We start from the raw sequence: 27,966 nt of genomic DNA, 5'->3' as shown, positions 1-27,966 counted from the left end.
TGGTGCAACCGTCACATCCCATCATCTTGAAGAACTGAAACTCTGCCCCATTAAACACTGATGCCCCATCCGCTCCTCTCAGCCCCCAGTAGCCGCCATTCTCCTCTGTCACTACAAATCTGACTACTCTGGGGACTTCATATAAATGAAGATCTTAGATCTTTTACTTGAAAAAATTGTGAAATATATCAAACATACAAAGAGTACATAAATAGCTCTGTGATTTAAAGAATAATTACAAGGTGACACTCATAACCACCACTCGGCACGAAATAGAAACATGCCTCTCCTTCCTTGTTAGGGTAGCAGTTCTCAACGCTGGCCCCATATTAGAACCCCCTCAGCGAAGCTTTAAAAAAGCCCCTTCCTACCCTGGGATGCTGCACCCCAAAGATACCAATTTTATCAGTCTGGGATGGAGATCCTGACACCAATCTTTTTTAAAGCTCCCGAAGGGGTTCTATTGTTCAGTCTAGGTTGGAACCCCCTCCCCTGACATGGGAGCTTTCCTTGCTTAAGTTTTTCCACATACATACACATCCCTAAATAATGTATTTTGTTTTGCCCAATTCTGAAGTTTCCATAAATGGAGTCATGCCATACATACATATATATATTCTTTCGTGATTTGTTTTTGTTCCATGCCATGAAGTGCATCTGTGATGTATGGTGGGTTTGAATTCCAGTGCATGACTATACCAGTTTATCCATTCTACTGTTAATGTCATCATTCAGCTGTTAGCACAACACTGGTGTGAACCTGCTTGTATGCATTTCCTGGTTCAGTTATGCAAGAGATGCGGTCAGAGTATATGTATCTTCACCTGACTAGTGTATTAGTTTCCCAGGACTGTTGTAACAAAATTAGCACAACTTGAGTGGTTTAAAATAACAGAAACTGACGCTCTGTAGCTCAGGGCTTAGAGCACTGGTCTCGTAAAATAACAAACTGATTTTCCCAGAGATCTGTTTGGAGGCCCGAAGTCTGAGATGAAGGTGTCTACAGGGCAGTGTCCTCTGAAGCCTCTGGGGATGACTCCTTGCCTCTTCCAGCTTCTGGTGGCTGCAAGCTTTGACTCACGGCTGCATCACATCAGTCTGCCTTCACCTTCACGTGGTCTTCTGGTGTCTGTGTCTTCTCTTACCAGGACACTTGTCATCGGATTTAGGGCCCACCTGGATAATCCAGAGTACTCTCATCTCAAGATCTTTAACTTAATCACATCTATGAAGACCATTTTTCCAAAGAAAGTTATTCACGGGTTCCAGGCAGGTGTATCTTTTGGGGGAGGGAAGGCTACCATTCAACTCAGTATAACTAAGAAATACCAAAGTTTTTCAAATGGGTGTGGCTGGTTGGGTATTTCCTTTCTAGGCGACCATGGCCCCTTGCTGAGGAAGGGACAGACCAACTCCCTCTGGAGAAGGGCTGGTGCTTAGGCAAGGTCCATCCTTCCCCCATCTCACATTGTAAATCTGATGCCCGTTGGATGTCACTCTGCTGCCAGCCCAGGTTCTCCCCTGGGCTTGGGGCTTGGGGATCTCCCAGTGGTGAGCAGTCTGGCAATATGTCCTAGCCTTCTCACTGCCACATGATCTTGCACAAGCCATGTCTCCTTGTTCAGACTCAGTTTCTTCATCTACAAAGTGAGGCTTTATCCCCCAATCCAAGATCTGAGATGCCAGAGAGTCCCTGCATAGGAAGCCCCATGTCTGTCGCCAGGGGGTGGAATTCTGGCCCTTTGCTTTGTGGAGAGGTTGCTGATGGCCTCTAGCTCTCATTCTGGACCTTGGGGTATAGGGCCCCAGCCTACCCTCTCTTCACCCTCCAATGGAAATGGAGCCAAGCCCAGGATACTTTACTTGCTCCTTTTTATTTGGCATTGCATCCAGGATAGGGGCAGTGAGGACCGAAGCAAGGGCTTCTCTAGCCTCACATCCCCCATGCCCCCTAGCCCCTGGTATGCATTGATAAAGGGCAGGGGTCCTGGAAGGCTCAGTGTCTTCATGAGGCATGCCTCAGCCTTGGGTTTGTCACAGAGTCTGGTCTTGAACTTGCCTTTGGTCTTGATCTTCCTGTGGGTGCTAGGAAGATTTCCAACTTCGAAGGGTAGAGGCCACAGGGCACCTCCAGGATGGGAACCACGAAGGCGCTGGGGGGCAAGAGCCTCGGTGTGAAAGGGGGGAAGAGGTGGAAGAGATGATCAGGAAATCTGTTCAGGAAGGGGGTTCTGAGGACAAAAGCCCTTCCCCTGGGGCTCCAGCCAGCCTGGGACCTGCCCTTGCCTGGGCCCTCCAGCCCTGACCCCAGAGCCCAGGATTCAGCACTGCCCACCAGGGTGCCAGTCACAGCTCAAGGCCCACCTTTCTTGGTTTCAGGACACTGGATGCCAACTTGAGCTCAGGGTTAGGCGGGAAGGAAATCAAAACCTTGGCAGTAGGTAGAGTCATCAAGGCCTTGCCTGTGGTCGACAGGGCCTTAGAGCCCACCAACTTGCTGTGTTGCAGTCTGAGGACCCGCCCCTGGGATCGGAGCACATGGGGAGAAGACAGCCGGGCCTTGGTGTGGAGGCTGGGGAAGTGGTAAGGGGCTGTGGGAGCAAAAGGGGCCATGAGGGCCTGGGGAGGGTCCAAGGCCAACCAGCTGCCCCTCAAGGAGAGCGTGGAGGGTGGGGAGGTGGGGGAAGATGAGGGCTGGGGTGTGAGGTGGCAGATGGAGCCCTCCCAGTTCCTCCTCCAGAGGCCGTGGGAAGAACACAGGATTTGGAGTCCAACAGACCTGGGCCTGCATCCCAGCTCTGCCCCTTCTAAGATGTGCAACCTCGGGCAACTTCCTTAAACTTCCTGATACCTCGGCTGGAAAATGGGGATAATAGCACCTACCTTGCTAGGTCGTGAGGACTAAAGGAGCTGGTTAGGTAGCGGCAGAGTGCAAACTGTTAAGTGCTGTACAAACATTAGCTCCTTTCCCCCAGAGGCAACTCTGCATGGAGGCAAAGGCAGAATACTGCAGCAGGAAAAGCTTGGGCTCTGGAGAGAGATGGGCCTGGGACTGAGTCCTGGCATCTGAAGTAAGTCCAACTGCCCTGCGGGGCGGCTACTTTGGAGGGAACAATACTCATTTGGTCACACATTTTTAAAAAATGCTTTGTAAGTGGTGGCTTTTCCTTGCTACTGGTGTCTTTTTGGTGGGGCTATGGTGGGGGTGCAAATCCAGGTGGTTAGGAGGGGGGGCTTGGAGAGCAAGAAGAAATTGCCTTGGGACCCTGGGGTGTTTTGGGGGAATGGTCTTACCCAGGGCCTGGGGGTTCTTCAGACTCAATGGTAATCTGTTCAAGGGGTGGAGCTGCCTGTCCGCACTAGCAAAGGTCATGGTGAAAATGCAGCCCATCCTGGTGCTGGGGGGCTCCCACTTCCGGAGATTGGGGTTGACCAGGGCTGTGGCACTTTTCGCCTTGCCTTTCTTCCCCTTTCCAGGGGCCGAGGTGGGGGCAGTGGAGGCTGGCTTCTCAGTGTGCCCCGGGCTCCTGGCCCCAGCAACTTTCCTAGGAGCTGACCTATGGGTAAGGGTCCCCGAGTCCTTGCCTTCCCCAGAGCCTCTCTGGGTCAGCAGGTGAGGGAGTGCTGGGTGGACCCCCATCCGCCGGTGACACATTGCCAGGGGCTTCTTGATGGTGGAGCCCTCTACTAGGAGCCGGATACCCACATACTGGGGTACCTCCACGGCAGGCTGTGGGAAAGAAGAGGAGATGAGGCCTGTTCAGACAGTGATGCTGGAATCGTAGGCCCAGAAGGAATCAGGGCAAAGATAGATGGAATGAATTTCTGGGCTAAGAAACAGGAAGCCCACCTCTGTCCTCTAAGGAGTCTGGCTCCGTTGGCCTGAATCAGTACCTAGAAAGTCACAGAGTCCCTGGGATTAGTAACCCAGTGGAGTCAAGGAGTCTTAGCCATGCTACCACCAGCACCCCCTACCCTTTGCCCTCCCCTAAGCTCTCCCAGCCCCTGCTAGAATGTGAATGGCTCTGCTCCACAAGCCACTGCTGATGGACAGCTTCCTGAGTTAAGCCAGATTCTCTGCAGACAGAATTTGAGTTATGCCACCCAGACAGATAAGAGGCTTGGGGACTGCCTGGAGCCCTGCATGAACCCATTATGGGGAAGCAGAAATTAAGAGCCTTAATGAAGGCATTCGACTAAGAGAATGAAGTAGCAAATTTGCAGAAGGAGGCAGAGAAAAAGGTTCAAAAGAGGAGCTCCTGTATGACTTTCACAATTTTCACAATATTAAGCCAGCTGTACATCCTGTAGCTAGGCTCCAGGAGAGCCCCCTGTGTCTTGCTAATGACCCCCTTTTAACCTTGAGCTACTTTGAGGTATTTTCTGTGTCAACAAAGGATCCTGATTAGAATCTATCTAAACATCAGAGTCACTTGAAGCTTGTTAAAAATACAAATATCAGAGCTCCCACAAAGACCAACTGATAAGAGGCAAGAATCAAAACTGGGTATCAAAACAGGTCAGTGAAAAGGATGACAGGAAAATGTGTCATGTGCACATAGCCTAGACATCACTTTACAAAGTAAGTGATCATCGCAAGAGGGAGGATCCAACTTACAATAGAGAGATCTGGTAGCCACCACCTTAACCCCGTGGCCAGACTTAGCATCACTAATCAGGAGATACTCCAACAGTGTGTGCCTTGTGATACCATATGGGATACCCAGCATCACCTCTCAAGTGTTCTTGCCAAAAATGTTTAACCTGAACCTCATCAAGCTGTTTGGCCTAACTTTAGTTTATAGGACATTGAGATAACAGAAGAACAAGCTAAAAAGCACCACGAAGAAAAAATCAGATAAATCCAGAATGTGGGACAGTTCTACAAAACAACCAGCTTGGTCCCTTCAAAAGATCCAAACAAACTATGGGGCGGGGGGGGGGGGGGCGGAGCAGTGCCACTGCCCTAGATTAAAAGAGATTAAAGAGCACCCAAAGGAATACAAACCTGTAATAAATGTAATCAAGGAAGTGAAAGACCTGTACATTGAAAACTAAGATACTGATGAAAAAAACTGAAGACACAAATAAATGGAAAGATACTCTGTGCTCATGGATTGGAAGAATTAATGTTACTAAAATGTCCACATGACCCAAAGCAATCTACAAATTCAATGCAATCTCTTTCAAAATTCCAATGGCATTTTTCACAAAAATAGAAAAAACAATTCTAAATCTTATATGGAACCACAAAAGACCCTGCACAGTCCAAACAATTTTGTTTAAGATTTTTATTTTTAAGTCATCTCTATACCTAACATGGGGCTCGAACTCAGGACCCTGAGATCAAGAGTCATACACTGCACCGACTGAGCCAGCCAGGAGCCCCCAAACCAATTTTGAGAAAGAAGAACAAAGCTGGAAGCATCACACTCACTGACTTCAAACTATAATACAAAGCTGTAGCAATCAAACAGTATGGTACTGGCATAAAAACAGACACCTAGATTAATTGAACAGAATACAGAGCTGCCCAGAAATAAACCCACACATACAAGGTGAATTAATTTATGACAAAGGAGGTATAAATATTCAGTGGGGAAAGGACAATCTCTTCAATAAATGGTGCTGGGAAAAGTGGAAGCTACATTCAAAAGAATGAACCCAGACCACTACCTATAACACACACAAAAACCAACTCAAAATGGATTAAAGTGAATTTAAGACCTGAAACCATAAAACTCCTAGAAGAAAACACAGGCAATACTAAGCTCCTTGACATCAGTCTTGGCAAGGATTTTTTGGATTTGATACGAAAAGCAAAGGTAATAAAAGCAAAAATAAACACATGGGACTACATCTAACTAAAAAGCTTCTGCACGACAAAGGAAACCATCAACAAAGTAAAAAAGCAACCTGCCAAATAGGAGAAAATATTTGCAAATCATATATCTGATAAGGGGCTTATATCTAAAATATATAAAGAACTCCTACAACTCAATGGCAAAAACACAAATAATCTGATTTAAAAATGGGCAGAGGATATGAACAGACATTTTTCCAAAGATGACAGACAGATGGCCAACAGGCACATGAAAAGGTGCTCAACATCACTAATCATGGGGGAAATCCAAGTCAAAACCATAATGGCATATCACCTCACATGTGTTAGAATGGCTATTTTCAAAAAGGTAAGAAACAACAAGTGTTGGTAAGGGTGTGAAGAAAAGGGAACCCTTGTGAGCTGTTAGTGAGAATATAAATTGGTGCAGCCACTGTGCAAGATAGTATGGAGGGGTGCCTGGGTGGCTCAGCTGTTAAGCGTCTGCCTTCGGCTCAGGTCATGATCCTGGGGTACTGGGATCGAGCCCCACATCGGGCTCCCTGCTCCGCGGGAAGCCTGCTTCTCCCTCTCCCACTCCCCCTGCTTGTGTTCCCTCTCTCACTGTCAAATAAATAAATAAAATCTTAAGAAAAAAAAAAGATAGTATGGAGCTTTCTCAAAAAATTAAAAAAAAAAAAACTACCACATGATCCACCAATTCCACTTCTGAGTATTTATCCGAAAGGGAAAAAAATTACTAACTTGAATAAATAATCTGCACCCCCATGTTCATGGCAGTATTATTTATAACAGCCAAGACATGGAAGCAACATAAGTGTCCATCAATGGATGAATGAATACAGAAAATGTGTCTGTCTGTTTAGCTAGCTAGCTATCGTGGAATATTATTTAGACATAAAACAGAAGGAAATCTTGCCATTTGTGACAAAATGGCTGGGCTTTGAGGGCATTATGCTAAGTGAAATAAGTCAGGAAGAAAGACAAATATCTCATGATGTAAATTAAATGTGGAATCTAAAATAAAAACAAAAACAAAACCCAAAACTCTGAACTCATAGATAGACAACAGATTAGTAGTTGCCAGAGGCAGTGGGCGAAATGGATGAAGGGGGCCAAAAGGTACAAACATCCAGTTATAAAATAAGCAAACCACGGGAGTGCCTGGGTGGCTCAGTCAGTTAAGTGGCTGACTCTTCATTTCGACTCAGGTCATGATCTCAGGGTTATAAGACTGAGCCCCTGGTCAGGCTCCGTGCTGGGCATGGAGCCTGCTTAAGATTCTCTCTCTCCCTCTCCCTCTGGCCCTCCCCACCCTGCTCTCTCTCTCTCCCTCTCTAAAAAAAAAAGTAAATCATAGATGTAATGTACAGCATGGTAACTATAGTTAATACTGTACTGCATATTTGAAAGTTGCTAAGGGAGTAAATCTTAAAAGTTTTCATCAGAAGAAAATAAAATTATAACTGTGTGGTAATGGATGTTAACTAGAATTATTGTGGTCGTCATTTCACAACATATACAAATATCGAATATATACATATACAAATATTGTATACTTTAAGTGAATATAATACTGCATGTCAATTACACCTCAATAAGAAAAAAACTTCAGAGGGGCGCCTGGGTGGCTCAGTCGCTAAGCGTCTGCCTTCGGCTCAGGTCATGATCCCAGGGTCCTGGGATCGAGCCCCGCATCGGGCTCCCTGCTCTGTGGGAAGCCTGCTTCTCCCTCTCCCACTCTCCCTGCTTGTGTTCCCTCTCTCGCTGTGTCTCTCTGTCAAATAAATAAATAAAATCTTAAAAAAAAAAAAAGAAAAAAACTTCAGAGAGATCTAAGTCCTTTAAAGCAGCTACAGATCTTTTAAGCATCCCAAAGCATACCTACAGGTCTTATGTTTAAATCTTTAATACATTTTAAGTTAACAGGGAGGGTATAGGCACTCTCTGTTAACAGTAGGGCTTCTATAATTGTGAGGGCTGTTGTCCTACAGCAGCCTCATAGGGAGAAGAGTTCTAAGACTTGTGGATATGGATTTTGTGTAATAGAATAGATTATAAATTGATACCTAAGAAACCCACAATGTTTTTACAAATATCCACTTGAACTGAAAGGGACAGATACAATATGAAATGAAAAAGGCTTTTGTATCTTCAAATTTCTATGAGCAGGTAACAGACTAAGAACTATTGAGGATGTTCATGGAAAAGGAAGGATGATTCAGGGCTGAACTGAGATCCCAATGGATGGAAGCAAGAGCCACGGAGAACTCCTAGTAAGTAACAATGGGTCTTAATAGCAAAACTGGAAACATGAGGCAGGCTAGATTTCAGAGTTGTTATGGACCAGTGCTTCCTGTGTACCTCCTACCCTGCCTCAATGCCAAGTGTGTATCTTGATTACACGTTAGTTTAAAAAAACAAAAACAGGGGCACCTGGGGGGCTCTGTCCACTGAGTGTCTGATTCTTGATTTGGGCTTGGGTTGTGGTCTTGGGGTTGTGGGATTGAGCTCCGCATCAGGCTCCATACTAGGCTCCACACTCAGTGCAAAGTCTGCTTGAGAATCTCTCACTCTCTCTCTCCCTCTGTCCCTCCCCCTGCTCATGCTCTCTCTCTCTCTAAAATAATTAAATTCTTTAAAAGATTATAAAAAACAAAAACAAATAAACTATAAAATTTGGGAGGCACAACTAGGACATCTGAAAAATGCAGATTTATAATCCCTAAACCAGACATTTCAGATCAATCTCTGGGGTGTGGCTTCCTGACACCTGTATCTTTGGAAAGCTTGCCAGGTGATTCTGGCCTCTGAACCAGCATTTGGGAACCATTGTGCTAGAACATTCCCTTCTCCCTTGGTTTTGTCTTATTTTCCTGCCCTTATATTTCTTCACTTACATTTGATTTTTAAGATTTATTTATTTATTTGACAGAGAGGGAGAGCAAGTGCATGCAGAAGCAGACAGAGCGGCTGGCAGGCAGAGGGAGAAGCAGCCTCCCCGCTGAGCAGAGAGCCTGGGATCATGATCCTAGCAAAAGGCAGATGCTTAACTGAGTGAGCCACCCAGGCACCCCATGTTTTTGTTTTTGTTTAAGATTTTATTTGTCAGAAAGAGAGAGCACAAGCAGGGGGAGAAGCAGGCTTCCCGCCGAGCAGGGAGCCCAATGTGGGACTCAATCCCAGGATCCTGGGATCATGACCTGAGCCGAAGGCAGCTGCTTAACTGACTGAGCCCCCCAGGTGCCCTTCACTTATGTTTTTTGAAACCAAAGTGCCGATATTAATTTATGAACAGTAACGGTGACAAAGACCAGGACACTTGGGTCATGTGATCTGCACGTTCTCTACCTGTGGCCAAACTTTGGTAGAAGCTGAATCCTAATCAGAATGATACTTAGGATTAGGGTACTTAATTTAACTGCCACCAGAGATTACTTGCAGAGTTCAGAAACCCTTGAAATTGGTCTTCTGACTGATTTTTAAAAATCTTATTCTATTCCAATAAGTAGACTCAAATCTCTTTCTGGAACAAGGGGAGTAAAATTATTACAAAAGTATTAAAATAATAATAATAATAACAACAACAGCAGCAGCAGCAGCTTCCACTGACTCTTACTGTATTTTCAGGCATTGTATGTGATGCCATCGTCAAACACCCGACAACCTTATTAGGTAGTAACAATAGCTAAAACCTGCAGCACTGACTATGTTCGGGCGTTGTTCTGAAGGGCTTTACTTATGTCAACTCACTTAATTATCACAACCTTATGAGGTAGGGACTATCTGCAGTCCTGTTTTACAGATGAGAAAACTGAGTGCCCCAGGGGTCAGGAAATTGTCCAAAGCCACACAGCTCATAATTACTGAGCAGGAATTTGAACCCAGGGAGGTTTTGCTTTTAACACTTTGCTATATGACTCTCCAGAAATATGATCCACATGTATATTTTTGTTGTTGTTAGTGTTACAATTAATTTTTTTTAACTCCAGTGTAGTTAACATACAGTGTTATATCAGTTTCAGGTATACGATATAGCAATATAGCGATTCAACACTTCCACGGATCACCCCGTGCTCATCACAAGTGCCCTCCTTAATCTCCATCACCTGTTTCACCCATCCACCACCTGCCTCCCCTCTGTAACTATCAGTTTGTTCTCTATAGTTAAGAGTCTGGTTTGGGGTTTGTCTTTTTTTTTTTCCCCCTTTGTTCGTTTTTGTTTCGTTTCTTAAATTTCACATGTGAGTGAAATCATATGGTATTTGTCTTTCTCTTACAGGCTTATTTCACTTAGCATTATACTCTCCAGCTCCATCCACGTTGTTGGAAAAGGCAAGATTTCATTTTTATGGCTGAATAATATTCCACTGTATATACCACATTTTCTTTATCTATTCATCTATCGATAGACACTTAGGCTATTTCCATAATTTGGCCATTGTAAATAATGCTGCAATAAACATAGGGTGCATGTATCCCTTCAAATTAGTGTTTTTGTATTCTTTGGGTAAATACCCAGTAGTGCAATGACTGGATCGTAGGGATGCTCCACACACATTAACCCATTTTCATGCTTCCAAACCCTATGAGAAAGATGGTAATGGCATCTCCATTTTACAGATGAAGAAATGGAGGCTCAAGGTTAAAAGTGGCTGTACTGAGTCACTGTGGCAGGACCAGAACTTGAACCAGTTCTGTCTGACTGCAGTGCCCTGTGTTTCACTAGAGGGTCGCCTGGAAGAGGGGGCGCCACCTCACCTGCTTGTAGATGAGCTCGAAGGCTCCTGTGTCACAGCTGCGGTCTAGCCGCCGGTCGATGACCACACGCAGGGTGTCGGCTTGCACACCTGCACAGAGCCGGGCAGTGACAGCAGTGGAGGGGGCCATGGTGGGACTGGCATTGATCTCTATCAGCCAGGGCTGGAAGTCCTCACCAAACACAAAGTCAGCACCATAGAGCTCGAAGCTGGCCTTCCGACACTGCACGGTGTCCTGGGAGGTCTGCAGGGCATGGATCACTGCAGCCTTCATGCCAGGCATGATAACAGTGGCCCAGGCGTCTGGGGCCCCCATCTCCTGCAGGTGCGCCTGGAACTTCTGGCTCGACCACATGTTGTCTGAGGGTAGCAGCGGGTGCCGATGGCATGAATTCTCCAGGTGCTTCTGAATGGAGTTGTTGCACAAGTGCACTGAGCTGGGGCAGAGAGCAGAAAGCTGGGGTCTGGCTCCCTGTGCCTCTCCCACCCAAATGTGGGGAGGGCAGACAGAACCTGGAACCAGCCCTGGGCCATCCCAGACCATTCACCTTGAGATGGGGCTCTGCGGGGAAGCACAAGAAGGACAAAGGCCTGGGCCCTGCTACATTCTTCTAGGGCCAGAACGAGTCCCATCCCTCTGAGAGCACTCCCTACAGGGACACAGTATTACGTGCTTTAGTCTCAGTTAGCCCTCCCACTGCCTGGAAGGTACGAAGGTGGGTAGGAGTGTGGGCCCTGTAGTCAACAAGACTGCTCAAAACAAAAACGAAAACAGACAAAAAACAAGACTGCTCAAGGCCTACCTTCACCACCGACTAGTTGTGAGATCTTTTCACCCAAGTGCTCCTTCACATCTGTAAAATGGGGGTGGTACTAGGACCCACTTCACCGGGTTTTCATGAATGACTGAGACAATATGCATGAAGTGCTTAGCACCTGTCACATATGAAGCATTCAGTAACCGATAGCTATGAGTTTCATAATACTGCCTCCACTCTTCAGATGTGAAAAACGAAGCTTCAATAGGTTTCACGTGACCAAAGTCACACAGCTTAGCAGCTGCAGAGATGGAATTTGAACCCAGGGCTCAACCAGGCTTTACTCTCACCCCGCCCCGAGTTAACGCTGCAACTTGCCTCTCTCCTTTCACATTTCTCCTGAACCATCTTACTCTGCTCTATGTTCTTTTTTTTATATAACATATACCATATTTCAACCTATTAGATAATCTTACTTACTACATTCATTGCTTATCTATGAGTAACAGCATTAAAATGATGCCTTATGAACATAACATACTTAACATCACTCATTATAAAAGAGATAAAATTAAGATAACCATTTTCCACTTGGAATGGCAAAGATAATCAACATTGTTGGGTAGGATGTGGGCAGACACATTTCATACTCGCCCAGCTTATGTGCGGGAGTGTGAACTCTTGATAACTGGGCTCTTATTTTGGTCACTGCTGTATCCCAGGTGCTTAGAACACCCTTGGTAGGTATCTGTTGTATGGATGGAGGACCTGACTGCTTGCAGAGTCTGTGTTAGGAGCCCAACATGGCACTGGGGAACCCCCTGTTCCTTGTCAGCTCCCAAGCTAGACAGGGAGCTCAGAGGAGATAAGGGATATGGCTCACTTGTCAAGGTTCTTCAAAGAAAAGGGCTGTGTGGAGAAGCGGATGTAGCTGTCACGGTAGAACCACACGGTAAGTGGGTTCCAGTCGGTCACCAGGAACCACTGTCTCAGGTCAAATTTGGTGCCAAAGATGAGCAGAGGCCGTTCAATATACTTCTGTACCACCCACTTGCCGTCTTTCATCATCATGGGGTTGCCATCTACCAGCTTCAGCATCTCCTCCAGGTGGTCCATACACATGATGCCTAAGGGGGAAACAGAGTGGTCAGGGATCAGGTCAGGCTTGGGCTAGGAGAAGGGCCAGGGGACCACGGACAGCTCATCTTAAGCCCTCATCCCTACAGAACTGATAGGGCCAAGTAGGTAAGGCTGCTTCCCTCAGAACCTTGTTCCCTTTGGGAAAGCAGAGGATCTGCTGAAAATTAAAACATTTTTTTTAATTAACCACTTCCGTTTGATTGAAAAGTAATATATGCACAGATAAAAATTCAAACCATATTGGGCTTTTTAAAAAACCATGTGCATATATGACTTTGATTAGTTTTTTCCCAATAATTAACAGAATATAAAATAACAAAAACAAAAAGCAGGCAGTACAAAAGGGTATACAATAAAAAATACTTCTTTCCCAGAGGCAGCCAACTGCTGCTTCCAGGTCCAACATTTATCCTTCCAAGTTATGGGAGAGTCTACATGCCTCGCTTTGATAGATTCTATACATCTGAACATGTTAAAGATTTAGAATAGTTCTTGGCCCACGGTGAGCATTCAGCAAATGTTAATTCCTACTATTATTATTAGTTATCTGTAGAACAAATTTCTAGCTGTAGATTTGCTGGCTCCAGGGATATGTACATGTTTTCATTTTATATTACCCAAGATGTTCTACCAATTTGCACTTCCAGCAAAAGTGTACGAGATTATGTATCTGCCCACATCCTACCCAACACTACTGATTATTTTGGCTATTCTTCTAGGTAGAAATGGTTATCTAATTTTAATTTTATCTCTTTTATAACAAGTGACATTAAGTATGTTGTATTTATAAGGCATCATTTTAATGCTGATAATGATCAGAGTCATGTGGCAAACATACAGATTCACAAATCAATCTCACTCCTTCATTCTTTGGTCCCCAAAGCAGCCCGATCACCTGCTAATGGCACAGAATAGCCTATGCCTGGTTCCCAAGCCAGAGCCTTTCTCAAATGGCCAGAATGATCACCAAGATTCCCAAGAACATGATGCTTGTGACCTTTTTTTTTTTAAGATTTTTTTATTGGGGCACCTGGGTGGCTCAGTCAGTTAAGCGTCTGCCTTCGGCTCAGGTCATGATCCCAGGGTCCCACGTTGGGCTCTGCACTCAACAGAGAGTCTGCCTGAAGATTCTCTCCCTCTGCCCCTCTCCCCACTCGCGCCTGCATGTGAGCGCACACTCTCTCTCTCTCTCAAATAAATAATCTTTAAAAAAAAAAAACCCAGGAAGACTGTTCATAACAAGAAGCTAAAAACAGGGAAAAAAAGGCAGATCTAGATATACTGAAATGAAGTGATCTCTAAGATTTATTGTTAAGAAAAAGAAAAAATGCAAAAAAGAAATGAGTAATACTCATATGAGTAATACTCATTGAAATGAGTAATACTCGGGCGCCTGGGTGGCTCAGTTGGTTAGGCGACTGCCTTCGGCTCAGGTCATGATCCTGGAGTCCCTGGATCGAGTCCCACATTGGGCTCCCTGCTCAGCGGGGAGTCTGCTTCTCCCTCTGACCCTCCCCCCTCTCATGTGTTCTCTCTCTCTCATTCACTCTCTCTCTCAAAATAAATAAATAAAATCTTAAAAAAAAAAAGAAATGAGTAATACTCAACTGATATGGAAAGATATAATAAAGGCGAAAAGGATACAGAATAATATGTTGTTTAAAATAAAACACAAATAAATAAAAGCTTTAAAAAGAAAAAAAAGGGGGCACCTGGGTGGCTCAGGTGGTTAGGCGACTGCCTTCGGCTCAGGTCATGATCCTGGAGTCCCGGGATCAAGTCCCACATCGGGCTCCCTGCTAAGCAGGGAGTCTGCTTCTCCCTCTGACCCTCCCCCCTCTCATGTGCTCTCTCTCTCTCTCATTCTCGCTCTCTCAAATAAATAAATAAAATCTTTAAAAAAATTTAAAAAAAAATAAAAATAAAATAAAACACACACGCACGCACACAGCCTCCTTTTCCCTCTCTCTCCTCAAATGCATAGAAGAAAGCCTAGAAACACACCAAAAGGTTAACAGTAGCTATCTCAGTAAAACCAAGAGCGGCTTTTGCTTTCTTCTATGTGTCTGTATTGTCTGGTCTTTTTTTTTTTTTTTTTTTTTGAGAGAAAGAGAGAGAGGGTGCACATGCATGCCAGATGGGGAGGTAGAGGTAGGGGAGAGGGAGAAAGAGAATCCCAAGCAGGCTCTGCGCTCAGCACAGAGCCCCATGTGGGGCTTGATCTCACGACTCTGAGATCATGACCTGAGCCAAAACCAAGAGTCAGATGCTTAACTGACTGAGCCACCCAGGCACCCCTGGTCTTTCTTTTCTTTCTTTTTTTTTTTTATTTTTTTTTAAAGATTTCATTTATTTATTTATTTGAGAGAGAGAAAGAGAGAGAGAGAGCGAGCATGAGAGGGGAGAGGGTCAGAGGGAGAAGCAGACTCCCCAGTGAGCAGGGAGCCCGATGTGGGACTCAATCCTGGGACTCCAGGATCATGACCTGAGCCGAAGGCAGTCGCCTAACCAACTGAGCCACCCAGGAGCCCTTCTTTTTTTTTTTTTTAATAATAAATACATATTTTCATAATTGGAAGAAAACCACACAAGTATTTTCAAGGTAGGAAAAGAAAAGACCAACATGCTGGTTTTGAAGTGACATCCTTGAGAGGAGTGTCCCACAGTGTCTGGACCTTTCACTTGGACATGAACAAACTCATCCAAGAACAGTATTTGGAAGAATCTGGAAGTCTGTTTTCCACATCTTGCGAGTCCTTAACCAGACTTTTTAGGCTGGGCTAATGCAGCACCCCAACTTGCTGGCTCTCCTGTTATAATTTCACTCACTGGGCTGAGCAGCCAGAATAATAGCTAAAAATTGTAGCACTTACATAGCAGTTACTACGTAAAAGTACATATTATACTTACTTAATCCTCTCTAGTAGGTAATATTGGTTCCATTTACCAAATGATGAAATGAGGTAGAGAAGAGGTTAACTATCCTGCTCAAAATCTTACAGATAGTAGGAGGCAGAGTTTGGGCCTGACCTGATGCAGTCTGGCTCTCAGCATCCATACCCTTAACACCATGCTATTTCACAAGGATGCACTGGTCAAATCAGAGAGCCCTTAGATGACAGGCGACTGCACACGAGTATCACCAGACACACCTAATGCATTAACCCAATTCTGAAAGCAGGAGAGGAGATGACACTCGTCACAGCAGCCAACGTTTATGGGGTGATTACTCTGTGTCAGGCACCATGGTGAGCTTTAGACACACCACCTCATTTAATCCTCACCTCACAGGATGAGGGAACTGAGATTCAGAGAGGTGATGTAACTTGTTCAAGGTCACAGAGCATGTTAGTAGCAAAGCTGGGATTCAAACCCAGGCAGTTTGGCCCCAGTACAGCCTGCACTATTAAGCTCCCTGGCCTCTAGTTGGAGAGGCAGGCTGTAGGGTGCTGGTGTAGGAAGCAGGGGCTGACTCCCACCTCGTCCTCGGGACTTGGCTCCTGGCTTCACGATCCAGATGTTGCGATCTCCTTCCATGTCCATCTGGGGCACCACGGCCCGCAGCTGCTGCAGGATGTCCTCACAGCGCTGGACCTGAGCGTCAAGGTGCCTGAGTTCTGCCCCCTCGCTGTGGGGAGATGATGGGACATGGGCAGGGCTGGGCCTGAGGGCAGCCTGGTGGACAAGGCGAGAGGAGACACGAGCCCTGCCCCGCCCCCGGCCATGGTTCAACCAGCCGGGCTCATGCCTTTCCCCAAGAAACGCACATAGGTCTCCTCCAAACCTCCACCCCACCCTCAAGCTGCCCCCCAAATTGTAACCAGCCCAGGGCACCGTCTGAGAGTGCTGGAATAGGAGAGAAGAGGGAAAATTCCACATTTTACACACCATCCCACTCTAACACTCCACCTTCTGCCACCTCCCTCCTATTACAATAAAACTGCCTTGGCAGAATATAATCACACCAGCATCTGATGATGAGGCACCACTACACGCCGGGCACGGTGCCAGGGGCTTCACATATGTTATCACTAATCCTCTCTATGGCCCTGCCAAGGAGGTATTACTGGTCCCATTTTGGAGAAGTGCCAACTGAAGCTGGGAGAGTTCAGGGACTCGCCTAAGGCCACATATTGAGTTCAGTGGCTGAGCCAGGATGCAAACTCTGTCCTGCCAGATCCCTCCACCCACAGGTGCTTTTGGGGGTTCATTCCCCTCCAAACCTGGACCTACAACTGTTTGACAGGTGGGTCCCTTCCTGGTCTAATTCTTTTCAAGCACATGTGTATCACACAGCCCCTTGGCTTGTCTCTCATCCCAACCACCCCACCCCTATGCGTACTTAGCTGTTGTCTGTCTCCCTTCACTGGAGTCTAAGCTCCGTAAGAGCAGGAACGTTGGTTAGCGTTTCCCCTCCCCCAGCAGTATACCTGGCACTTTTACATGCTCTCAACAAAGTCTGTTGACTGGATGAATGGTTGCCCGCCTCAGCACTGGGCTGTACAGATAAGGGTTCACGGACAAAGAGGGACTCTGTTCCCTACAGGACGCAAACGTCCTGACCTAAACCAAGTCACGGAATACCTCACTCGGCAGCCTCCTCCACACCCTCCCCTTCCTCTCCCTCTGACTGAACAGGCAGGAAGCCTCCCTTAGATGCTAATCCTGCTTTATTTCTTTTTTTTTTTAATTTTTGTATTTGTTACAACTTTTTAAAGCAGAACGTGACTTGAGCACTACATTTCCACTCACAGAACTTGCTGAGTTACTTTTTGAACAGCTTTACAACATGCCTAAATAGGCTTAGAATTTCGCTACTCTAAACAACGCTCTTCTTTGGAAAACAAGCCCTATACATAGTTACTCCCATCCAGTTGGTTCAGTTTAACTACTAGTTTCTAGAAGCCTGGTAATCCTGCTTTATTTCTTAGCCTTATGAATGTTCCAGCCATGAAGAACTTCTAGTTCTCATACTGAGGAGGCAGCAGCACCCAGTGGGCAGCACCAGGAGTAGAGAGAGCAGCTAGATGGAGGGGGCTTGGCAAGGCCTCTTAGGAATAGTCACACCTGCTCCCTTTTCTGTGGGCCATGGCATGAGAATCTACTCAGTAAACCTGTGGTTTGGTCCAGGAAAGTGTCATATGAGGATGGCAGGGGCATGTGCAATTTGAAAAAGTCTATTAGATATGACAATGTGATTTTTGTATTTAACAAAAAAGAAAAACAACAATCAGTGTTTTTTGCAGGAAGTCAATCTTGATAAAAGTCTGGCTGCTGAGTCATGGATTTGTTTCAAAAAGTTGAAAACACAGCAGTAAATATTGAATGAATTAACAAAAGTTAATGATCTATAACTTCTGTGAGTGAACCACTTAACGCTATACATGTCATATGATGTAATTTAAAAAATTGTTTTTAGATTTTATCTATTTATTTGACAGAGGGAGAACAAGCAGGAGGAGAGGCAGAGACAGAGGGAGAAGCCGACTCACTGCTGAGCAGGGAGCCCGATGCGGGACTCGATCCCAGGACCCTAGGATCATGACCTGAGCTGAAGGCAGACGCTTAACTGAATGAGCCACCCAGGTGCCCCTAAAAAATATTTTTGACAAATGTTCCCGAGGCAAATTTTTTTTAAGTAAGCTCCATGTCCATCGTGGGGCTTGAACTCACAACCCCAAGACGAAGAGTCACATGTTTCACCAACTGAGCCAGCCAGGCGTCCTTATATGATGTGATATTCTATGTAATCCCGACTTTTGAGGAGTGCCTATGGCCCTCTGGAACTTGCCCCAATCTAGAAATACAAAGGACTCATGTTCTTTACACTTAATGTTCTAACTCAGTCTTGATAATTCTTAGTTTAAGAAGGGTAGCTTTTTCTGGTACTTTTCTGGTAGTTAAGGGGAAAGTATAAGGTCATCTAGTTTTTAATTTCTAACATTTAAAAAAGATACAAATGAATTATTTATCAAAGATGCAGGTTTGCTCAGTATGTCATTCATTCAAAGTTCACTTACTAGTTCTTTAGTGTCCCCTATCAAAATCATTAAGTCTGCCCATTCCTTTCTTTTTTTTTTTTTTAAAGATTTTATTTATTTGACAGAGACACAGTGAGAGAGGAAACACAAGCAGGAGGGAGTGGGAGAGGGAGAAGCAGGCTTCCCGCAGAGCGGGGAGCCCGATGCGGGGCAGGACCCCGGGATCATGACCTGAGCCGAAGGCAGACACTTAACGACCGGGCCACCAAGGCACCCCTGCCCATTCCTTTCTATTACCACACCGGCTAAGGCGCCTAGCACTTCCACCTGGCTTGTGGCAAGCCTCCCCACTTGAGCTGTGTGCCCCTTGAGGGCAGGAACGACACTTCATTTCTGGAGCCTGGCACCATGCTGGGCACATAGGAAGTGCTCAATAAATGCTGGGTGTTCTCCTGGCTTCAGGGTGCTTCTCCCTTTCTCTCTGCTGCACACCTCTGCTGAATCGAATCCCATTCTCGACTCAACTCCCTTCCTCTGATCAAGAACCTTTTCCCAAAGTGTGTTCTGAAAATACAGCCCCCCAGGATGCCTGTGGTAGGGCAGGGGCTGGGGCGGGGGTCACGTTAACTACAGGATATATGCACATGGTATCTCTCTTGAAGGTTAACGCCACCCACAGGTTCTGAAAAGTCTGGCATCAAGGAATTAATTAACTTTGTTTAACCTAATGTTTTCCAAATGCGACTGACCACAAAAGCCTTTCTTTCATTAAATTGATTTCTGCCCTGCAGAACTAAGCATCCTCTGTAACACACTTTGGGAAACACTGGCCTCAGGGTAAAACCTAAACAACTTAATAGATTCTCACTTTGTGAGTGAATACTATGAGTCTGTGCTGCGCACATAACACAGATTATCCTGTCTAATCCTACCTTTGAGGCAGACATTATTTTAAAATCTATTTTGCATGTGAAAAGTAAAGCTCAGAAAGATTAGTGATGTTGCCAAGGTCAAAGAGCCTGGAGCTGCAAAGTCAGGACTCTCTGACAGCGCAGGCCATGATCTTAGTCGTTATGAAAAGCCGAGATTCAGGAAGAATGGTTTGGAACCTATCGTGAAGGCAGTGGGAGTCCCTGAGAGTTCTTGAGCAGGAGCAGCAGGGCAAACAAAAGGGGGAGGCCTGGGGAGGAGAGTGGGGCTGCATTACATATGCATCAGCTCAGAACACAGAAGCCCCTGAGAGCAAGGGGAACCTGCCCACACCCCACAGTCCTAGGGGCAGAGGTACTCACTGGACCACTTGGTAGTAGCGCTGGAGGAAGATGGACCAGCCCTCGGGGCTGAGGTACAGCGGCGCCTCCAGGTCCTTGTCGATATCCATGTGAGCCAGGTTGCTAAGGTGCTCCTCACAGGCACAAAGAGCCTCATCCACAAACTCGGAGGACACCATTACTGGCTTTTTCTCCTGTTTCTTGGGCTGTTTGTCTCCTGAAGATAGGAAGGGGCCTGTCACTAAGCGACATGCAAGGCATATAACATGATACATGCCACAGCCTCCACTGCTCCAAGGCCTGTCATTTACCGGAGGCCTTACCTTGAATACATCTGAGGCTCAGCACACACCTGTATCCCCTACTGTCCTGGGACCTGTCACTTACCTGAGGGTTTGTTCTAAATTCCCCTGTGACCCTAGTACTCACTTGGTCCCCACTGTCCCATGGCCTGTCATTCACTTGAGGTTCCACCCTAAATGCCCCAGAACTTCTCAGCTCCTGTAGCCCCAGCACACATCTGCAGCCTCTCTGTTCCTGGGACCTCTGACACACCTGAGGCCCTTGTGTCCCTGATCCTGGCACACAACAGTCTTCTTTGCACCTGACACACCCAGGAGACAGCAATAGAGAGGTCTCTCTCTGGAAGAGGCAGGGATTTTCCTCCCTGCCCCTTACTTCCCTGAATCCATGGTTGATAGGCCCTTGGATTATAGGATGGGCACTTTGAGGTAGGAAATAAGTTCAGAGACAGAAAGGAAGAGCAAGCAATAGGTTGGGCCAACATGCAGTAGGGGATTCTCTGTGTCCCCCTCCACAAGGCACAAGGGGCCCTCAGACCACATGGAACTACATGGTTCCACTGCTTCTTCCTCATCAGAGATGTGAGCTCCCCACAGGCAGGGATGGACCATGTCTTCTTAATCTGTCCTCTCTATAATGCTCGGCCACATGCCAGGCCCATGGAAGGCTGAATGATGCAGTGGATGATTAACAAATGGGTCAGAAGACAGGTGGGTGGGTGGGTGGGACAGAAGAACAGATGAGTGGGTGGGGTGGAGGATACATGGGTGGTGGACAGGAGAACCCCTAAAAGCAGGGGAATAAATGGGTAGATGGGTTTGTGGGAGGGTAGGTAGGAAGGTGGGGCGTGGACAGATGGATAAAGAGTGTGGAGTGTGGAGCTGAGAGAAGGTAGGTGAATGAGTAGATCAATAGTGGGGGGATAGGTGGGGTGATGGGTGAATGAATGGATGGATGGATGGGCAGGTGAATGTGAGCTCAGTGGGGTAGGAGCAGATCAGTAGGAAGGTAGATGGATGAGCAGATGTATGGATGGACAAGTGGGTGGGTAGATGTAGGGATGGGTGGGTGGCAAGGGGTGATGGAGGAGATGGATGTGGCTAATACACAGATAGATGTATAAATAAACAGATGGATGGATGAGAAGATAAATAGGTGGGGAGTGGAGGTAACCAGAGTACTTACCTGGGGCCTCTTCCTCTTCTGCCTGGATAGAGTATGACTTCCATTCGGACTTTACCACCAGCTTGAGAACGTTGCGGGCAGCTGTCAGCCAGAAGTCCTCTGCTCCCAGGGCAGGGGATACCCTGCTCAGCTCCTAGGCTTGAAGCCTGTTCTGGTTCTGGAACCTGATCATAACCTGCCCCATTTTGGATCCGGAACCTAACTACCTTCCGACTCTACACTCTGGGGTTAGAACCTGGCTCCTGTTCAGTTGTAGAACCAGGCCTAGAATCTGACATGGCTCACGTTCTGCCTTCAGAATCTTGCCTAGAACTGTCGTCTCGTTTTCCCCTTCTGTTCCATATCCACTTTTGATACTTACTCTAGTCTGAGAACCAAAACTGAGCACAAAACCAATGTCAGGTTTGGAGATGAATTTAAACCTAACATCTAATCTGAACACAAATTCTGACCTAAATTTAGAACACGTTCTGAGGTTGGAAACTATTCCGCCTTAGGAGCCCAAAGTCTACAGCCTTTTCTAGATTTGGAACCCAATCTAGCCAATGGAATTTGACATAGGCCTGGAACACACTGTGGACTCCAAACTCAACCCACTGACCAACTTTTAGAACCTGCTTTAGAATGCAATCTAAGCTATCTAAGCTATTCTGGAGGTCCGGGTTGACCAAGCTAGGAAGTTCATTAAGGGAGGCACATTAAGGAAAGGTAGGAAAGGGGATGGAGGAGGAAATCTGCTGGAGTGGATGAGGGCATAAAGACAGGCTTTTGCTCTCTAACATGAACCAGGGTTTTAGCCTTCATGCTTTGGCCTGGGAGTCCAGGCATGGGGCTGGCATCTCCTTACCTATGAAGGCCTTTTTGTCATCCTCAGCCCCCAGGCGGTAGCAGCGTGGAAAGAAGGAGTCAGCATCAGCCTCATCAAACCATGGCAAATTCCGGAGATTGAGACATAGACCCACCTATGGAGTTAGCTGCTGAGGGGGCACAGTGGGACTTGCCCAGACACCTCTAAGGGACTCCCCACACTTGGCACACACCCAGACAGCTCAGGGAGATCCTGCTTGAGTGTTCTCTGAGCCTCTGCCGTACTTGCTAGGCCTGACTCACTCATATCCATCCCCATGTGTATGCCCACACAGTTCGCTCTGCCAAGAATGCCCCACATCCCTCCTATCCACCCTTTCACATTCTTAAAGCCCTGCCTCCTCTGGGAAGCCTTCCCAGCCTACACCAATAACATAATAGCATGCCCCAATAATAAAGCCCTTCATTCTTGCCACAACCCTACAGGATAGGTCCTCCTGGTGCTCTCATTTAAAGACAAGGAAACTGAGGCTCGGAGAGGGGAAGTCACTTGCTAATAAACCCAGGTGAGACAGAGTGGATCCAGCAGCCGAATACCCCTTGCTTAGTTGGTAAGGGCTCTCTTGTTTACAGTCATTGGATGTGGTGTTTTTCTGGCTCCAGATCCTATTTGGATTCTGGAGTCTCTTTTAGTCATTATGTCTACATGTGTCAGACATGCTGCAGGGGTTAGATTCGAACCCAGGCCTGCCTGACTCCAAATCCCACTGAATCATACACCTCTCTACCTCCTAAGAACTCTCTCTTCCTGACAAGGAAAGCAAGGAGTGGAGTTGCCGGCCCAAGAGCTAGCGGGTTAGAAGCTACTATGCCCACTCCCCTGGGGAACCCACCTTTGTGGTAAAGGAGCCAGCCCGGGCATAGTGGTTTATCATTTGATCCTTGGAGAGGAAGCGACAGTCCAGCACATCCCGCCGAGTGGTCCAGATGAAATAGGGGACCTCGTTCCGAACCATGCGGGACTGGGGAGAGCCAAGGAGACAGGGGAGACTGGCATGGGCAGCCAGGAAGGGCAGCAAGGCCTGAGGAACCTTCTCCCCAGCCTGCTGAGCAGGGTGGGTGAGTAGGAGATGCTTCCAAGGTGTCCTCTAGCCCACACCCCATCTTTGTGTATGGTAAGAAAAGACATCTCTTCCTCCAGGGCACACACTTGTGAGGAGAGAACAGGCTGGCTTACAGGACTCCTGTGGCCAGGTGCTCCCTACTCAGTGACTAAGCCACACAACTGAATGCCACACTTTTGTTTTGGCCCATGGTTATCAGTGACTTGCTCAGTGGCAGGACCTGGACTCCAAGCTGATGGGCACAGAACATGTGACAAAGGTTCTTTCAGGGCTCTTCCTCCTCCATCCTTCCCACAGCTCTGGAGGGTAGGGTTACTAAAAGGCAATGACATCCACGTGCCAGGCCCTGTTCTAAGTGCTTTTCTTTCTTCCTTCCTTTTAAAGTGCTTTTCGTATCAACTCACTTAATCCTCACCACAACCCTGTGAAGTAGGTGCTACTGTTATCCCCCTTTCACAGATGGGGGAACTGAGGCACAAGGAGGGCAAGTGACTTGTCCAAGAGCTCACATGGTTGAGCCATATGAAATTGCCAGTGTTCAACCTTTCCTGACATACAAAAATGGCAATCTGGTACATTCAGCTTAGTAAGTGGTGGTGCCAAGATCCAAAGCCAAGTGCCCTCACTTCAATACAGAGGTGTCCTCAGCTCTACATCATCATATCAGCCTCTTTCAGAGCTTTTTAAGCCCGCCCTTCCAGCCTTCACTAGCCAAGGGCTTTTATTTGGAAGGGGGAATTACAAGGTGTGGAGGTTATACTGGCTTCTGGTATAACCTAGCAGGGTTCTGATCCCAGGCCAGCCTTGTCTGAGCCCCACTGTGTCCCTCACCACTCTGCTGGCCCATCCAGGCTTTATAGAAAGCAATCAGTTTTTACTACGGATAGGGAAAATGAGGCCCAGAGAAGGAAAGGACTTCTCTGAGGTCACCCAGCTGGCTTCTAGTGCTCTCCCTCTCAGCCCCTCCCTGCCAGCCCCCCGGGGGCCCTCACCATCAGAGCATGTGTCCCATCTAGGTCATCAAATTCCAGTAAATCATCAAAGTCAAATAGCTGCGGTGGCCGAAATGCCTCGTCCCCTTCTTCATCCTCTGTGGAGGTAGAGCCCAGGCCTGGTGAGGCCCCTGTCCCTGCCCCATAGACCCATACCAAAGTCTCAACCCTGGGCTAGCAGGAACCAAAGGAAAGGAACTCAGGAAGGGCAGCCTGTGGAAAGGGAGGGAACTGCTTACCATCCTCAGTGGTGTCACTATCACCCATTACTGAGCTATCCAGATCCTTCTGGGGTGGTGGCAGGGTGGTGCCCGAGTGATGGACCATCTTCTTTTCCACCCAGCCTCTCCGGCGCAAGAGGCACCGTATCACTGGGTAGTGGCCTTGGATCATAAAGATCTTTTTCTGCTGTAAGGTGAGAGAAGGATACTTGGTTAGTATCACCCAAGTGCCAGACATACGAAATATAGTGGTGAACCAGACAGTTCTGGTTTCGGCCTTCAGGAAATTTTTATGTTCCAGCAGGGGAAATAGATTATAACCAAGTAGAGAAATAAATATGTATAGTAATAATTATAATGGTAATAGCTAACAATTATTGAGTACCTACTATTTACTGCTTAGTGTATATATATTACTAGCAACAATATGTATTTTTTTAAAAGATTTATTTATTAATTTTAGAGAGACAGAGATAGAGCATGAGTGGGAGGGGCACAGGAAAAGGGAGAGAATCTCAAGCAGATTCTGGGCTGAGGGCTCAATCTCACGACCCTGAGATCACAACCTGAGCTGAAACCAAGAGTCGGGCACCACCCAGGTGCCCCAATAATATGTATTTTTTAATAGATTTTATTTATTTATTTGACAGAGAGACACACAGTGAGAGAGGGGACACAAGCAGGGGGAGTGGGAGAGGGAGAAGCAGGCTTCCCGCTGAGCTGGGAGTTTGATGTGGGGCTTGATCCCAGGATCCTGGAATCATGACTTGAGCCGAAAGCAGACGCTTAACAACTAAGCCACCCAGGCACCCCAATATGTATTTTTAATAGATGCTGTTATCCCCATTTAACTTGTTATGAAACAGAGGCATAGAGAGGTTGAATCAGTTGGCTACACAGTGATTAAGTGAAAGAGCAAGGATTTAAATCCAGGTTGGCTGCCTCCCAAAACTGGATACTTAATGGGGACTCAGACAAACTACAAATACATGCATGGGAAGGATAAGAAGGAGCCATGAATGTACAGAGCTGGGCAAATGGCAGTTCAGAGGGAAACGCATGTGCAAAGGTCTTGAGGCTGGACAGAAGTCAGAAGAAACTGAAAGAAAGCCAGGGAGAATGGGGTGTGAAAAATGAGGGGAGAGCTCCTGAGGAAGCTGGTAGCAGCTAGACTATGGAAGGCCCTGCAGGCCTTGAACAGACTTGGATTTTATATTAAGAGGAGCATGAAGCAATAAAAGCAAAGTCAGAGCATGATATGATTGGAGGCTTTATAAGTTTGGTTTGCTGCTATACAGAGAACAGATGATGGGACTGGGAAGGGAAGCAGGGAGACCAGTTAGAAAGCTGTTATAAAAACAAAACAAAACAAAACAAAACAAAAGAAAAAAGAAAAGAAAAGGCTGTTGTGGTTTGTGCAGGAGAAAAACCACAATAGCTAAAATAAGGGTGAAAATGTGACTGTTTTGGAAACAAAGGTGACTGGGTTTGCTGATGGGATTAGATGTGTAGTAGGTGAACAGGGTGCCTGGCTGGTTCAGTCAGTACAGTATGCGACTCTTGATCTTGGGATTGTGAGTTCAAGCCCCATGTTGGGCATAGAGCGGCTGTCTAGATGTGTGGGTGAACGAACAGAAAGATCATATTTCTGGCTTGAGCAACGGGTTGATGAGGAAGATGGGATATTAGGGAGAACAACAGGTTTAGGCAGGAAAATCAAGAGTATGGTTTGGGGCAGGGGTTTGAAATACTTCTAAATTCTCTCTGGATGGAGATGTTAAGTAGGGGGCTGGATCTAAGGAGTGTGGAGTCAGAGGAGAGACTGGGCTGGAAAGGGCACTTAGAGGGCACAGCACCTTTACTGGACTCACAGTCAAGGAGATAGGTGCAGGGAGCGATCCAGGGAACCAGGAAAGCCCCAAAGAGCCTTCAAAGGCAACTGAAAAGCAGCAGCCACGGAGGGAGAAAGGAAAACTTGGTGTTGTGCCCAGACAAGGGGGCAGGGTATGTGGGGCAGCTGTGTAGAATGACACGAGGTACCAGACCAAGATTAGGACAGAAAAGGGGCTGCTGGATTTTCCTCCTTGGAGGTCATGAGTGACCTTGACTAGAGTGGTTCCTGATGAGAATGGGGAAAGTCTAGGAACCAGAGTAGTAAGAGCTGAAGGGGTGAATGCCAGGTAAAGAAGTTAGACAATTCTGCCACAAACAGGTATTGAAAAATTGGGAATATTTTAAGAGGGGTGTGGGATCAAGGTTTTTGGTTTTGTTCGTTTGTTTTTAAAGGATGTAAGAACAGTTCAGGGAGGCAGGCTAAGCCACTCTGAGGGCCCTTTCAAGACACCCCCCCACACCCCCCTCCGACCTTGACAGCTCTCTCCACGTGGATCCTGGCGTTTCTGAGCCGGCCCATGTGGTGAGATGGCTTGGAGAATCCTCGCCAGAGGACAAGGGAACCTGCAGAAAGATGCAGAGTAGGGATGGGGCAGGCTGAAGGCTCAGCCTAGCGTCTCTCCCGGCCTCCGATGCCCACGCTCCTTTCTCCACCCTTCATCCGGATGCCCACACTCTCTCGACCCCTCATTCCCTCCACCCCAAGTCTTCTCGTCCTTGCAACCACCTCCCGCCACGATAAGCGGGCTGCAACGGGCCTCACCGTCCGGCGACTGGGCATCATCCGGAGCCGGAGTGTGCGGGGACCCAAGGGGGTGGAGATCCGCTGCACTCTGGGTGTGGGTGCCTTGGGCCAGCGACTCGAAGGCATGGCCTAGGCGGCGCAAAGAGGGACTGCCGGCCCGGCCTTTGCCGCCAGCGCCAACCCCCTCGGGACAGGCGGAGGCGGGCCCGGGCCAAGGCAGTGTCGCGGGAGGCCGGGGCCATGGGGCGGGAGAACTGGTGCAGCCGCCCTCTTGGCAGTACCAGGCGGCGGAGCCCTGGTGCGCGACCCCCCGCTCCCCCGCGCTCAGGAGCAGCGCCGCGCCGGGGCCCTGCATGCGCCCCTCGCCACGCGCGCCCTCCCAGCGCGCGCGAGCCCGCCTCCCCTCTGCGCACCGCCTCCTCTCAGGGGAGCAGGGCCCTCGGTTCCGAGGCCCCGCCCCCTGTTTGCTGTCGCCCTGGAAACCATTCCCCTGGCACAATCACGCCTCGGGTACTGGGTTCGGGTGCTCCCTCCTGCGGGCTGAAATCCGGACCGCAGAGCACTGCGCTGCCTGTTAATTTCAGCGTCGTGGTTCCTGTGGCTTGAGTCATTCCACAGTATGGAGAGCAACCGTGCTAGGCAGTGGGCTAGGTGCTGGAGACTGGAAGAAGCTAGAGATGATCCCTGACCTTATGGATCTTACAGCCCATTGGAGGGGAAACATTAAAGCAAGCAACAAAGGAATAAAACAGCTGTAGGTATGGTAAGGGCAATGGGCAAGCAGCAAACTGAAACCAGGAAGGGGACATACGTTAGACAAGAAAAAGATGTCCTTTCTGAAGAGGTGACATTCAAGCTGAAGCCTATGCAAAGGAGGTCAGGAGTTGGCTAGGAAAGAGGGGTAGGAATAGCATCCCAGACAGGAAAGTCTCTGTAACACCCCT

At 47.3% G+C, this 27,966-nt stretch overlaps 1 protein-coding gene across 1 annotated transcript; it reads right to left on the bottom strand.

Annotated features, from left to right (window-relative positions):
• Nucleotides 1-29: 29 nt before the first annotated feature.
• TTLL3 (tubulin tyrosine ligase like 3) lies at nucleotides 30-27,850 on the bottom strand. Its single transcript, XM_073901624.1, is given in 16 exon segments — nucleotides 30-1,907; nucleotides 1,910-2,039; nucleotides 2,042-2,153; nucleotides 2,499-2,523; nucleotides 3,295-3,730; nucleotides 10,604-11,039; nucleotides 12,244-12,487; nucleotides 15,980-16,128; nucleotides 19,774-19,969; nucleotides 21,241-21,339; nucleotides 22,088-22,202; nucleotides 22,941-23,069; nucleotides 24,164-24,261; nucleotides 24,403-24,571; nucleotides 26,750-26,841; nucleotides 27,041-27,850. Coding segments are annotated over 16 exon segments (2,853 nt in total). The 5' UTR covers nucleotides 27,378-27,850; the 3' UTR covers nucleotides 30-1,821.
• Between the last annotated feature and the right edge of the window lie 116 nt (nucleotides 27,851-27,966).

This window comes from Callorhinus ursinus, unplaced genomic scaffold (genome assembly GCF_003265705.2).
Source record: "Callorhinus ursinus isolate GAN/ISIS: 27379988/994484 unplaced genomic scaffold, GSC_fseal_2.0 scaffold15, whole genome shotgun sequence".
NCBI lineage: Eukaryota > Metazoa > Chordata > Mammalia > Carnivora > Otariidae > Callorhinus > Callorhinus ursinus.
Note: the sequence above shows the minus strand (reverse complement) of the source record. Positions and strands in the feature narration are given on the sequence as shown.